Source organism: Gouania willdenowi, chromosome 1 (assembly GCF_900634775.1).
Source record: "Gouania willdenowi chromosome 1, fGouWil2.1, whole genome shotgun sequence".
NCBI lineage: Eukaryota > Metazoa > Chordata > Actinopteri > Blenniiformes > Gobiesocidae > Gouania > Gouania willdenowi.
In genome coordinates this window covers 9,848,280-9,862,309 of record NC_041044.1, presented here as the reverse complement: position 1 = coordinate 9,862,309, position 14,030 = coordinate 9,848,280, and the positions used below count along the sequence as shown (strand labels likewise).

Here is a 14,030-nt window from a genome sequence, read left to right as displayed (position 1 = left end):
GTAAGCTTGCTAGTTAGAATAAGCTAAATTAAAATATACAAATGAAAATGTTCCTACAGTCATGGCTCAAGCACACCACAGACATGAGCTAAACAAGAAAGCAAATACAATATCTTACAATACAATATCAGATGAATGAGGCTGGATAGATAAAACATCACAAACCTTGTGCAGAAAGCAGGTCAGGAAGGAATAGGCCATGTTGCTGTTAAGGAAAGTCCTTTCGTCCATCAGAATACACTTGATATACTCGCTGAAGGCTGGATCATCACACAGCAGCTTCACACACGTCTTAGCCAGAGCAGACTGGAAGAGCACAAAGTGAAGAGAACTTTTGATCTGCTATAACCTCATAACAAGGCAAGACAATCATTTGAGCTAAGACAATCATCATTATTGATGTGAACTGAAGCCAAGGAATGCAGATGTACCTGTGACTGACACAGTTCTGTCCACAGCCTGGGAAAGATCGCCAGATGAAGGGGAAGACCTTCATATGCAATCAACACGCCTGAGAAAAAGTCATATATACAGATACTGGTATAGATACTGAAGTTAGTTAGTTTTTGTGCCTCTCAAAGAGGTTGAGATGAATCCTTGAATTTGAAGAGAATAATTAAGAGGAGATGAAAAATAAATACTTAGTTTGACGAGCGTGTCAGTGAATTTCTCGCAGTTAATGGCAACCCGGCACAGCAGGTGAATGAACTGATGATATGACAGAAAGTAATCCAGCAGCATCCGGTCATACACCTCGTCTTTACCCTGAGAGTCACACCAACAACAAGTAAAGGTCAACACATTGTTCTTTCCACAAACTTGAGGTGAGCCAGTGATGTGCGGTGAGGTGCAGGACTTGTGAGGCACCGACGCCTCTGGAGCTGGATTTACGAATTTATGAATCCAATAGAAGCTTAAATGTGCAACATCCCTTTGTAAATGTTATTTTGGTTTTGTAAATAGGGAGCAGCTATTTCCTTATACTTTTTACTTTTATTCTAATTTATTATGCCATTGTATATTCTTGCATATTGTATGTTCTTCTTAAATTGTTCTTGTCTCACTGAAAATAAGTTCTCTGCTCAGATTAAGTTTGAGTCTGTGGGAACAACAATGAAGCCACAGAGGTGATCTTACCTTGCTGCTCTCCACCAAAGATGGCAAAAGACACATGTTGAGCTCCGGTCTCGGAGGTCGGATATTGTTTTTGGCTCCCATCAGCTTGATGTTCTCTCTGCATGGCAGGTAGGGACCAAAGGACACTATAGGCGAGAGAATCATATTTTGAATCTAAAAACATCTACGATTGGCAAGATTAAGTTCAAGTGAGCAGGCGCTGTTCAAACATGTTAGGATAAGAAGGCTTACTGGGGATGTTGCTGTGGTGGTAGGTGCAGTGGTTGTGCTGTAGGAATGGGACCAGCGTGTGTAGAAAATCATGTGGGCTAAGCAGAACCAGCTCCTTCAGCACATCTGTAACAAGGAAGCAACACACAGCCTCTTAAGATCCATTGATCTGTATCAGCTGCAGGTTTAGCACTAGAATTACAATTTTTCAGCACCTGCACTTCATTGTAGCTTTTGTTTTATTTAAAGGTAAAGATAGTGTACCTAGACAGGCATTGCGAAGCTCTGGAGGGCTGTAGGAGTTGAGGAGTGTGAGTAGCTTGTGGGCAAAGTCGATCCTCTCTTGCCATTGGATGAGAGCCTGCTTCACATCTGAGCAAAAGCAGCAAGAGACATGACTTCATCCATAACATTTATATACAGCACTAAACATGCCCACTTATGAAAGGGAGTCTGTTACAACACAGCCATTGAACAAATCTCACACAGCTGAGTAACGAGAGCTCGAATGCAACTGTTTTCCGAGCCCCATGAGTTAGCATCAAGTTAAAACTGGCTCTGACATACTAATGACACTAATGTTAAAATAAAGTGGGAAGAGTGAGAAAAAAAAAAGAAATCACACTATTGACTGAACAATAACTCACTAAATAATCATGATAAAAACACAAGCAACTCAAGTGTGGGAATCTCTGCATGTAAACTACAGTTTGAATTTGCTCACATCAGATCACATTTAACCTTCTTAAACAATTTCACTTCAGCTCAGCCTAATTTTTTGAGTGCTGTATAGGAAACAATCAGATATATTCAATTCAATTCACTTTATTTGTCCCTAAGTGGGAATTTAAAAGGGCAAAACCGCACAAAAAAAACACAAAATGTATTTAAAAACACATAACCGTTAATTAATTGAACGGTTTTAAGTGTGTGTATTTAACTTTCTGTATATATGCTCTAACAGGAAGGCTAACCTTTGCGCTGCAGGTATGGTCGGGTGGCTTTGAGGACGGACAAAAAGATGGAGAGCAGTTCCACCAGGTCTCCAGTAACATGGCATGCAGTGGCCTCGTGATACATCATGTGCAGGGTGTTGAAAGACTGCAATTAGAAAAAACATGAAATCATGAATTACTAATCTATGAAAATGCAGGCTCTACTTATACTTGTTTTTTTTACTCTTTCCTTGTTAAAATGTATTTATCTTTGTACACTCATATCCTAATAATTAGGCTTTTGCTTATACTGTTGAAAATTGACTTCCAAAGGTGAGGGAAAGTTCTGATCCTACCTCAGTCATGAGAATGAGTCCTCTGTTAAAGACCACTTGGAGCCGATCTTCATCATTTTCTAGGAGAACTCTAAAGGCACTGTGAATTACAAGAACACAGGACAAAACATTTATAAAGTTATGTTCATGTGCAACTTAACCAGCTTAGCTACTGTGCCTTGTCCACACATTATGTGCAAGATTGTGTGTGGCGTTATTTATGTATACTGTATATATACATGGCCCCGCGGATGGCTGCTGTGGTGTGTTGGTCCGCACTTTTTTGTCTTGTTTTTGTTGTAAAATCCGCAACTGGCTTCTCTTATTCAAGAGAAGAGCTCTTGAATGTCAGGGCAACAACCCCGAGAGATTTATTTCCCACTTTCATCGCTTCCTCTGTGGATTTACTGGACATTTTACTCAAAGGTGCGCTCACCTTTGCTCACGCAGTGAAGCGCCGGAGGAGAGGAAAAAGAGCTGGTGCGCTTGTGCGCCTCCGCCAGCGCGGCCGGCGCACACCGTTACCGGGGATATTCCTCTCTAACGTGCGCTCACTGTGTAACAAAGTGGACGAACTCCAGCTGCTGTTAGGTAGAAACAGAGACTTCTCCTCATCTTCTGTTCTGTGCTTCATGGAAACGTGGCTGTGTGGAGCGGTACCGGACTCTGCGCTGCAGTTGGCCGGCTTCCGACTTCACAGAGCGGACCGAGACGCGGAGCTCACCGGGAAGAAGAAGGGTGGAGGAATCTGCTTTTACGTGAACAGTAACTGGTGTAACGACATGACAGTGATCCTCCAGCACTGCTCTCCTCACCTGGAATCCTTTATTATCAACAGCAAACCCTTCTATTCTCCCCGTGAGTTCGCTTCATTCATCCTGGTTGGCGTGTACATCCCACCGTCAGCTGATGTGCGCGAGGCACAGCGCACACTCGCCGACCAGATCCTGTGCGTGGAGCGGACCTACCCGGACTCTTTTATCATTGTGCTTGGTGACTTTAATAAAGGTGACCTCTCACACCAGCTCCCCAAATATAGACAATTAATTAAATGTCCGACCAGAGAGGAGAAGACACTGGATCACTGTTACACCACACTAAGCAGTGCTTATCACGCCGTTTCCCGTGCTGCACTGGGCCAATCGGACCATTTGATGGTCCATCTGATTCCTTCATACAGACAGAGGCTGAAGCTCTGTAAACCTGTGGTGAAGGAATCTAAACAGTGGACCAGTGAAGCAGTGGAGAAACTCCAGGAGTGTTTGGACTGTACTGACTGGGATGTTTTCAGGTCTGCGAACAGTTCCCTGGATGAGTTTACAGACGCTGTGACGTCCTACATCAGCTTCTGTGAGGACAGCTGCATTCCATCAAAGACCAGGGTGAGTTATAACAATGACAAACCCTGGTTCACAGCTAAGCTCAGAGGGCTGAGGGCAGACAAAGAGGTCGCTTTCAGGAGTGGAGACAGAGTCAGGTACAGAGAGTCGAAGTACACGTTTGAAAAGGAGGTGAGAAAAGCCAAACGTTTGTACTCAGAGAAGTTACAACACCAGTTCTCTGCAAATGACTCGGCTTCTGTCTGGAGAGGGCTCAGGCAAATTACAAACTAAAAGCCCAGAGCCCCTGCTGCTGCTAACGACCTCTGCCTGGCCAACAGTCTGAATAACTTCTATTGTAGATTTGACAGACAATGGGACAGACCTGACTCCAACCCCCCTCACACCTCTGACCAGCCTCACTCCAACACCTTCACCCCCCACATCAAAGCTACAGTTTCACCCCAGCTGCCTACAGAGGCTCTCTCCCCTATCTTCCCCCCCTCCTCCCCCCCTCCTACAGAGACACCTTTCTCCATCAAAGAGAGAGATGTGAATAGACTTTTCAGGAGACAAAACCCCCGTAAGGCTTGTGGACCGGACTCTGTCTCTCCTTCTACCTTAAAGCACTGTGCTGATCAGCTGTCTCCAGTGTTCACAGACATTTTTAACACCTCACTGGAGACATGCACCGTACCAGCCTGTTTTAAGGCCTCCACCATCGTTCCTGTCCCTAAAAAGCTGAGGATCACAGGACTTAATGACTACAGACCCATCGCTCTGACATCTGTGGTCATGAAGTCCTTTGAACGCCTCATGCTCTCCCACATCAAGGACATCACCGACCCCCACCTGGACCCCCTGCAGTTTGCCTACAGATCCAACAGGTCCGTAGACGATGCTGTAAACCTGGCTCTCCACTTCATCCTCCAGCACCTGGACTCCCCAGGCTCCTACGCCAGGATCCTGTTTGTGGACTTCAGCTCTGCTTTTAATACAATAATCCCAGCTCTCCTTCAGGACAAGCTTTCCCAGCTGAACGTGCCAGACTCCACCTGCAGGTGGATCACAGACTTCCTGTCTGACAGGAAGCAGCACGTGAAGCTGGGAAAAACCATCTCTGCTCCCCGGACCATCAGCACTGGATCTCCTCAGGGCTGTGTTCTTTCTCCTCTGCTCTTCTCCCTGTACACCAACAGCTGCACCTCCTCTCACCAGTCGGTCAAACTCCTGAAGTTTGCAGACGACACGACCATCATCGGTCTCATCGCTGATGGAGACGAGTCTGACTACAGGTGGGAGACAGACCGGCTGGTGTCCTGGTGCAGCCAGAACAACCTGGAGCTCAATGCTTTAAAGACAGTGGAGATGATAGCAGACTTCAGGAAGAACCCAGCCCCCCTCACCCTGGGAGACTCTACAGTGAGCTCTGTAGAGTACTTCTGCTTCCTGGGGACCATCATCACTCAGGACCTCAAGTGGGAGCTGAACATCAGCTCCCTTATCAAAAAAGCTCAGCAGAGGATGTACTTTCTGCGGCAGCTGAAGAAGTTCAGTCTGCCAACAAAGATGATGGTGAACTTCTACAGCTCCAGCATCCAGTCCATCCTCTGCTCCTCCATCACCATTTGGTACGCTGCAGCTACGGCCAAGGACAAGGCCAGACTGCAGCGTATCATCCACTCAGCAGAGAAGGTCATCGGCTGCAATCTGCCCTCCCTCCAGGACCTGTACGCCTCCAGGATTTTGAGGCGTGCAGGAAAGATTGTGGCCGACCCCTCCCACCCCGGTCATAAACTGTTTCAATCTCTCCCTTCTGGTAGGAGGTTTCGGTCCATCAGGACCAGAACCTCCAGACACAAAAACAGCTTCTTTCCCTCTGCCACCATCCACATGAACACACCCCAAGTCACCCACTGAACCCCCCCCCCCACCCGATCACCACCTCCACCAGCTTGATATCTGCTGCACTGTATATATATATTTATATTTATCCTATTTATCCTTTATTCTTTATCTATTCTTTATTTATCCCTCATCCTTTATATTTATCATTATTATTATTATTATTGTTGCTGGGTTGTTCGTTGTTCTTTGTTGTTTTGTTTTTATTTCTTTTTGTTGCTTGTTTTTGTGCACCAACCACCAAGTCAAATTCCTTGTACTGTCCTTAAAACTGTACATGGCAAATAAAACATTTCTGATTCTGATTCTGATATTTTATATATATACACACATACATACATATATTCCTTCTATTCATGTCTCTGATGTTTCATCTTTGTTAAGTGTCTTTGAGCACCCGTAAAAGCGCTTTCAAAATAAAATGTATTACTGTTATTAATATATGTGCAAGCCTGTGCATGTGTCTGTGTCCCTGCCTGATAAGTGTGGTCCAGCAGGAGCGTCCATCCAGGCAGCGCAAGTAGCAGTTAATGGTTGTCTTTTTGAACTGTTTAACGTCCTCCACCTCTTCTTCTCTCATATCTGCTCGCAGTGCCACAAACAGCTGCATGAGGTTGAACAGCTCCTCCACAGCCTCCAGACGGTAATGGTGATACATATGCACAGACAAGAATGAATGATATTTTAACCAAAGTCAAGCACAAAAAAATTACATTTAAATACTTAGTGACATGAGCTTAGGAGATCACTGTTAGGTGAAATATATTTTATCATTATCCAACATTTTTGAGTTAGACATCACAAATGTAAAAAGAAATCCTAGGCAGAACACAATTTCTTTTTCTTCGCCTTATCTGGACATCTACTCACTCCCGGATACTGGCTGGCATGTGGCGTCAGATTCTTGAAAGCCCACTGAATGTTTTGGTGTGACGCCAGCTGGCGAGTGAAGGCAGGTGATTGCTCACAGCACATGCGCAGAATGCCATAGTATGCCGGCAGCATGCCGCGATTGAACAGCACCACTTCCTGGTCGTCGTGATCAGCCAGGATGTAGTTAAAAGCAATGTTCTTGGTTACTCCAGGGTTCTGCACCACAAGCCGAACATTCTCCGGACAGTCCACACACACATTATACCAGAAAGATAGCAGGGCCTGTTTATTGTGGTTGGTAGCAATGGCGGGCTCGGACAGTTTGGGCTGAAAAAAAAAATAAAAAACAAAAAACAGTCTCATCATATACAGATATATATTAGAAACTGTTTAAAAGTACATGACACAAAACAACACAACGGTGGTGCCTGTAATGTTGACGCTCAATCAATAATCACTCCTTTAGGTTGTCTTTTTTTTCTCCTTTCATTGACGTCTGCAGCCAGGCTGCACTGTGAGCTCTTGTGTGCAGCCTGCCTCATCTGTTGTGCATATAGCTGAAACTTAACAAAATCCATTAAGAAATGTCAATTTGAATCTGTGAAAGTTAGCTGAGAGGGGAAGCTTTCCTTGGACACTGCAGGCTAACACAGCTGAGTCGCACACACATACTGCACCATGCCCTCTGTGTGGTAAAAACGCAGTTGTTTAAAAACTTGTTTATGCAGGTGAACACTAGCATTGTGTGGAGCATGGAACAAAGTCCCTTATCGTAGCATGGTGCTCCGTGCTGCCCTCCAACTGAACTTCAAGTTAAATCTCTACACAACGCCTGAATTTTAGGATGCTTTCACACATATAGTCCGGTGGACTCTGTACGGTTCAGGCGATGAATCTGCAACATTGTTGCATTTTAATTTGGTCTGCTCCGCTTTCACACTGCTCCTTGCCAAGCGCACTAAACTTTCTAAACAACATCACGTGGGCAAAACGGTTGCTCGCTTATTGGACAGAATACTTCAGCCTCCAAAGACAAAAACAATACTTCTGTCAGTAAAATACATTTTCAAAATAACCAATAATCACATTGAGTGTGGACATTGTGTGTCATGTATGTTTGTGTGTTGCTGCAGGACGCATCAGCGCATTCACGAATATACGACAGCCCTGTCACTGACTGAGCTGCGCCATCACATCCTATATTTGGTCTGTCTTCCTATATTTTCCAAAGGAAATCCTAAAACATACCCCCCAGAAACGTAATTAATAATAATTCAAAATAACCCATAATCACACGATCCCACAACCTGCGGTAAATGCACTACATAAACACACCTGATACCACTCCGTCATGCCACCGGTAAGGAGGTAAAATGTGTGAAGATGTTTGAATGTATGCTCAGTAGGGATGTAACGATTAATCGTAAGGCAGTTAAAAATCGATTCATAGGTACCACGGTTCACATCGATGCTCTGAAAATTGAATCGCAGTACTTTTTTTAAACAGCAGAGGGCGCTATATGTTAATCCTTCCAGAAGCGGACGTGGCGGCCGGAATCTGCTACTACTTTCTTTCTGGCCGCCATTTACTGTTAAACATGCTCATAAATGATTCTTTACCCCTTTAGCACCGAAAGAATATCTGTAATATTACGTGAATATCTGTAAAAGTCACGTTTTTCTATTAGCTCTGTCTGCTAGCATAGCATCTCTTCTTCACTGGTGGAATAACTGCATGCCAACCGACCATTGGGTGACCAGCGCCCTCTGCTGGTCCAAACAAATATCTGACATAAATACAGTAAAATGACTGTTTTCTTTTTTTTTTTTAAAAGTCCAATTGTTAAGGCACAAAATACATTTTCAGTTGCACTTTTAAAAAGAAAAATTACTATTATGTAGTTTTGAATTGTTTACTATAGAACCAGAATTTAAATTAATGGGCTTCTTCTTCATTTGTATTATTCCTTTATTTATTTCATTCAAGATTTATCTTTAGTTAAATTGCATTGTTTTGAATAGTTTATCAAGGGATTCTTTTGACAATGAAAAATAAAAGGAAAATAGTACAGTATTTTCCCCAAAAAAATAAAGGAATATTTTTCAGTCATCATTTGTCTACAGTCCCATTTTGTAAAATAAATCCTTGAGAAAATCGTATCGTGAACACAGTATCGTGAATCGAATCGTATCGGGAGTTGAGTGAATCGTTACATCCCTAATGCTCAGGAAAAACATAAATCAGTCACGTGTGCAGCCATCGCTGACCATGTGAACAGTTTGGGGAAGAGAGTGAAGTGAAATAAATTAACGATGGGGGAGTATTACGGAAGGGGGTGAGGACATGTTTGTGTGCTGACAAAGCGGGTCTGAAAATGGATAGATAGATGGATGGATGTTTGTGTTTTGCCTGCAGGAGTGCTGGGTGTGAGTGTGTGCGCACGTGCCTGTTGCCACAACGATAGTTTGTGCGATTGCTGTATCTAGTCACTGATGAAGTTGCTCTGTCACAATTGCGTTTCAATAATGTCCTATATTTGGTCCTGGTTTGCTTACCCACATGATGCAGGGACTACAGATGAAAAATATCCTTCTGGCTAAATCTGGTACATGTTCTGTATGGATATTAATAAACACTGTCCCTGTTAAATAAACCAATGAATAAATAAATAAAAACCGCACCATGCTTCACTTCTAGTGAGCTTTCACACTATTGCAAAAAGACCAGACCATCCAAGGAAACGAAGCACGGTGTGACTCAAAGAGTTATGTGTGAAAGCACTCTTACACTACGTTCACACTGCAGGTCTTAATGTATAATTCAGATTTTTTCTGAAGATCCGATTTTTTTGTGTGATCGTTCATATTACATATTAAATGCTTTTTCAATCAATTTGGAGTATGAACGGTATGCAACCCTGAAGTTAGCTGCATGCACAAAGAGGTCCTAAGATGACCCATGACCCTGCAGGCACGTGCGGTGTTTACGGAAGTAAATATAGAGCCGTCCAGTGAAGGACAGAAGCCAGCACTTCATAACTTTAGGGAGACTGAAAAAGAAGAGAGCCAGGTTCATAGCTCTAGCCATTTACAGTGTAAAGGCTGCTAAGTTTTTACGACGAACTGTTTGGATGCGGAGGCAGCTTCTCCTGGGACTCAGAATGATGATGTTTTCACATGATGATGACGCATAGAAAGCGCCTCGGCCATACAGACTGCAGTCGCATTGCAAAAAATCAGATACGTCTTGAATATAGGACCACATATGAAAGTAACCTGGATGGGATTTTGAAAAATTGTAATTGTGCTGCTTAGACTGTCTTTAACCGATCGCATAGGGGTCGCATATGGGCAAAAAGATCGAATTTGAGTCGCATTTGCCTGCAGTGATAATGTAGGCTTAGAGACACGCCTAAAAGTTTGGGGAGCAAAAGCCTGCATTTTGACCACTACGCATGATTGGGGCAAAATAGGGGCCTGAGACTTACCTGAAAGAGATTCCAAAGATCCATGAAGTACCCAGAGAACATGAGCTTCTCAGTTTTTGAGATGAGGCAGTAGGTCATAAAGCTGAAGTACTGCACTAGCTTGGTGGTACCATGCACACTGGCATCCACATAGAGCTTGGCACGGCCTAGCAGCCCCAGCAGCAGGTTGTAGACCTGGTGGAGGACCACAGTGGTGTCAGGTGACAATGGCAGCTCCCGAGTTGGGAAGTGGAGGGAGCGTGTGGAGCGGAACATCTGACGGAACGAGTTGCTGGGGATGAGAGAGACCAGGAGGTACGCAGCCGCTGGAGGGAGGAGACACAAGGTTGTATGAAGGTCTGCAACAAACCACCCATTTTATCCACCTCAACGCCAACCAACTCAGCTGCTTACATGTGCGAACTCGGGGGTAGTTGTGAGCCAACAAGAAGCGTTCTACCCAGTTCTCCATATTCTGCAGCACCCAGCTGTGGGCCAGCTTGTTCCGTGGAGTCTGGACAGCCAGCCAGTCCAGACACTGGGACGGATTGTACTCAATCACCTAATGACACACACAAAAGTAAAAAGGGGTAGAAAAAATATCAGTTGTAACAGCTAAATTGTTTCATATTGTTTTTAAATGGCCATCATGCATTTTAATTGAGATTTGTTTTAATATTCTCAGGGTTTTCGTCTGTCGAGCGTAGGGGCCCTAATGTAATTTTGCTCCCCTATGGAGCGATGGCGCATCTAATGCTCCATTTTCAGCAACATAGGGAGGATTTTCTGTTGTTGATTCCCTTTTTTTTTTTTTTTTTTTTTTTTTTTTTTTTTAAATCGGTACCGTCATTATAATTGGTGCACACTTGGACACAAAAAGGACTTCCAGGTATGCATGGGTTGTTTAACCTACCTTTTTAATCTGCATAACCCAGAAACACATAAATCATGTCTATTTAATACAGGCGATTTGCTCGACTCCTGCCGTCTATACCTGAAGACCCCAAGGACCCCTGTAGCCACTTAGCTGCCTGTGTGCTTCCTCTGCTTGGTAACCATAATTAACATCCAATATAAACAGTGTGCTTCAACGTACGTAGCGTGTAGCAGCACGTGAAGCTGCTTGTCATGTTTATAACTCACAACGGATAATTCTACATGCACACTGATTGAAACGTGTTCGGACTTAAAAAGACATCTGCTTCATTCTGGTCGGACAAGTTCGGGCCGTGTTCTCTACGGCCAGGTCTTTCTTTTTCATCCCAATTAAAGCTCTACTGTGTGCATCCTCCGTGTGTGTGTGTGTGCGTGTGTGTGTGTGTGTGTGTGTGTGTGTGTGTGTGTGTGTGTGTGTGTGCGTCCTCCGTGTGTGTGTGTGTGTGTTTGTACCAATATTACTCCAGGTCCCACATAATACCTCATTTCAATTTGAAAAGCGCATCTTGGAATCAGTCTTTTGAATTAAATGTTATTTCTTGTCTCTAGTATTCATTAGTGGTGGACCTATGCCAAGCTTGACTAACTCTCCAACTACTGTACATTCTTCATGAGCCTTCACCAATTCAACAAATAACTTTTAGTTTTAAAGTAAGGCAGTAACAAAGATAAAAACAACAAAAACCCCAACTTTAGCTTTTACTTTACTAAATTTGGATCTCAGAGAATTTTCCACGGTCGCTAGTCACACGATCCCCCTATGCTGTCAAAAATTCCTGGTGAAAACCCTGTTTCTGTGTGGAATATTCTGGTAGAAACTTCTTATAACAAAACCTAACCAAGTGGACTTTAACATACATGTTGCAAGTAGAATAAAACATTTTCTTAGCTTTACAACAATCAGTGATTTTTGAGGAATTTATGTGAGAATTATTGTACTTACTTCCCAGATCCTCTGGAGGATGTAGGAGGCAAATGAGGGCATCCCTGGTGGTCCTCCTGCAAACTCCATTAACATTGTCAGCAGTTTAAAGAAAGGATTGGCAGCCTGATGGGAATAAATAAACAGTTTTTAGTGACATGTTTTAACAAACATTGTTTATTACATTTTTTTTTTTACTTATTCCAACTTGGGCTCCTACAAAAGCCAGATTAGAGTCATTACAGCTGCTGTAAACATGCAGCTTTTGTTGAATCCTGCTGTGTTCACTTAATTTCCTAAATACAAGCAAATACCCAGATACACCCAGCCTCTGCGACAAAAGGTGTTTACGGAGTACATTGTGAAGCTAAAGTGTTGTTTTACACAGATGACAACCTGGATTTTGTAATTTTGTTGCCTGACTGCACCAGGCTATAAATGCAGCGCATCCCAGAGATGTGATGGCTGGGGTAAGGGAGGTTCCATCGCCTGCTCTGTCTGAACTGTTTGGAAACAAATTGTTTGGTAACGAGTGCAAACTATGATAGGATTTGTCGTTTAATAAACAAAAGCAAAAAAGATTGCTTTACTCCAACTGTGTGGTGTCGACAACTGTCAACCGGTCAAAACCTGATGGCAACTTAAAGTAGTGTTCAAAGATCCCACCTCTTTGATCAAGTTAAAGCGGTTTCCAACCTCCTACATCAGTGAAACTAGATTATCTAGTCTTGTTGGCTTAAAAATACAGTCAGATTTCACTTTTCAAACAGACTTTAAAAATAATATTAGTAAGTATCAACAGAGAATTTGTTACTACAATACCCACAATGTCTGTGTGCTACACATTCTTAGCGTGAAGCAACCCAGTATATGTATCATGGAAGCATTCTGTGACAGACCCTGGGTTTGTGAGAACATTTGCACAATGACTCGCTTATGACGGGCGACATTTATTAAAGAGGTGTCAGGTAACAAAAAAAAAAATATCAAAGGATAACTGAACCCAAATTCCCCTGCATTTCCGATGAAAATAAATGGTTTTAGGTAGGGATGTAACGATTCACTCAACTCCCGATACAATTCGATTCATGATACTGGGTTCACGATACGATTCTCACGATTTATTTTTCAAAATGGGACTGTAGAAAAATGACTGAAAAATATTCCTTTATTTTTTTGGGGGAAAAAACTATAAAAAACTATTCTGTTTTCCTTTAATTTTTCATTGTCAAAAGAATCCCTTGATAAACTATTCAAAACAATACAATTTAACTAAAAATAAATCTTGAATGAAATAAATAAAGGAATAATACAAATGAAGAAGCCTATTAATTTAAATTCTGGTTCTATAGTAAACAATGCAAAATTGCATAATAGTTCTTTTTAAAAGTGCAACTGAAAATGTATTTTGTGCAATAACAATTGGACTTAAAATTTTTTTTCTTTTCACTGTATTTAGGTCGATATTTGTTTGGACCAGCAGAGGGCGCTGGTAACCCAGTCGTTGGTTGGCATGCAGATATCTTGCAGTGAAGAAAAGATGTTGTGCTAGCAGACAGAGCTAATAGAAAAACGTGACTTTTACAGATCACGTAATATCACAGATCTTATTTTGGTGCTAAAGGGGTAAGGAATCATTTATGAACATATCTAAGAGTAGAAGGCGGCCAGAAAGAAAGTATTAGCAGATTCCGCCCGCTGCACTTCTGGATAGCGCTGGTTAAAAAAAGTACTGCAATTCAATTTTCACAGTATCGGTGTGAATCGTGATACCTATGAATCGATTTTTAACTGCCTTACGATTAATCGTTACATCCCTAGTTTTAGGTATAAAGTAGTGTTGCTGATTGATTGAAAATTTAGAAGAAATTTCCTGGATGCGGTAGAGTGAGATCATGTGCATTCACAAAAGATAATTTAATTTGAAGTGCAACTAAGCCTTCAGGTTTTTGATGACCAGCCACTAGGGGGGAAATTAAAAAAATGGCTTG

General features: G+C 42.6%; 1 protein-coding gene across 2 annotated transcripts in view; it reads right to left on the bottom strand.

The window, feature by feature from the left end:
* The window catches only part of usp34 (ubiquitin specific peptidase 34), an 87,833-nt gene that overhangs the window by 7,518 nt on the left and 66,285 nt on the right, over positions 1 to 14,030 (bottom strand). For both annotated transcript variants that reach the window (XM_028460957.1, XM_028460949.1), the window contains exons 63-75: positions 12,061 to 12,165; positions 10,596 to 10,743; positions 10,203 to 10,507; positions 6,712 to 7,041; positions 6,318 to 6,475; positions 2,639 to 2,717; positions 2,322 to 2,448; positions 1,612 to 1,719; positions 1,369 to 1,473; positions 1,138 to 1,262; positions 642 to 765; positions 432 to 511; positions 166 to 306 (exon numbers count right to left, since the gene is read on the bottom strand). In XM_028460957.1, the coding sequence (XP_028316758.1) occupies positions 166 to 306; positions 432 to 511; positions 642 to 765; positions 1,138 to 1,262; positions 1,369 to 1,473; positions 1,612 to 1,719; positions 2,322 to 2,448; positions 2,639 to 2,717; positions 6,318 to 6,475; positions 6,712 to 7,041; positions 10,203 to 10,507; positions 10,596 to 10,743; positions 12,061 to 12,165 (1,935 nt within the window). The remainder of the gene's footprint in view (positions 1 to 165; positions 307 to 431; positions 512 to 641; positions 766 to 1,137; positions 1,263 to 1,368; positions 1,474 to 1,611; positions 1,720 to 2,321; positions 2,449 to 2,638; positions 2,718 to 6,317; positions 6,476 to 6,711; positions 7,042 to 10,202; positions 10,508 to 10,595; positions 10,744 to 12,060; positions 12,166 to 14,030) is intronic.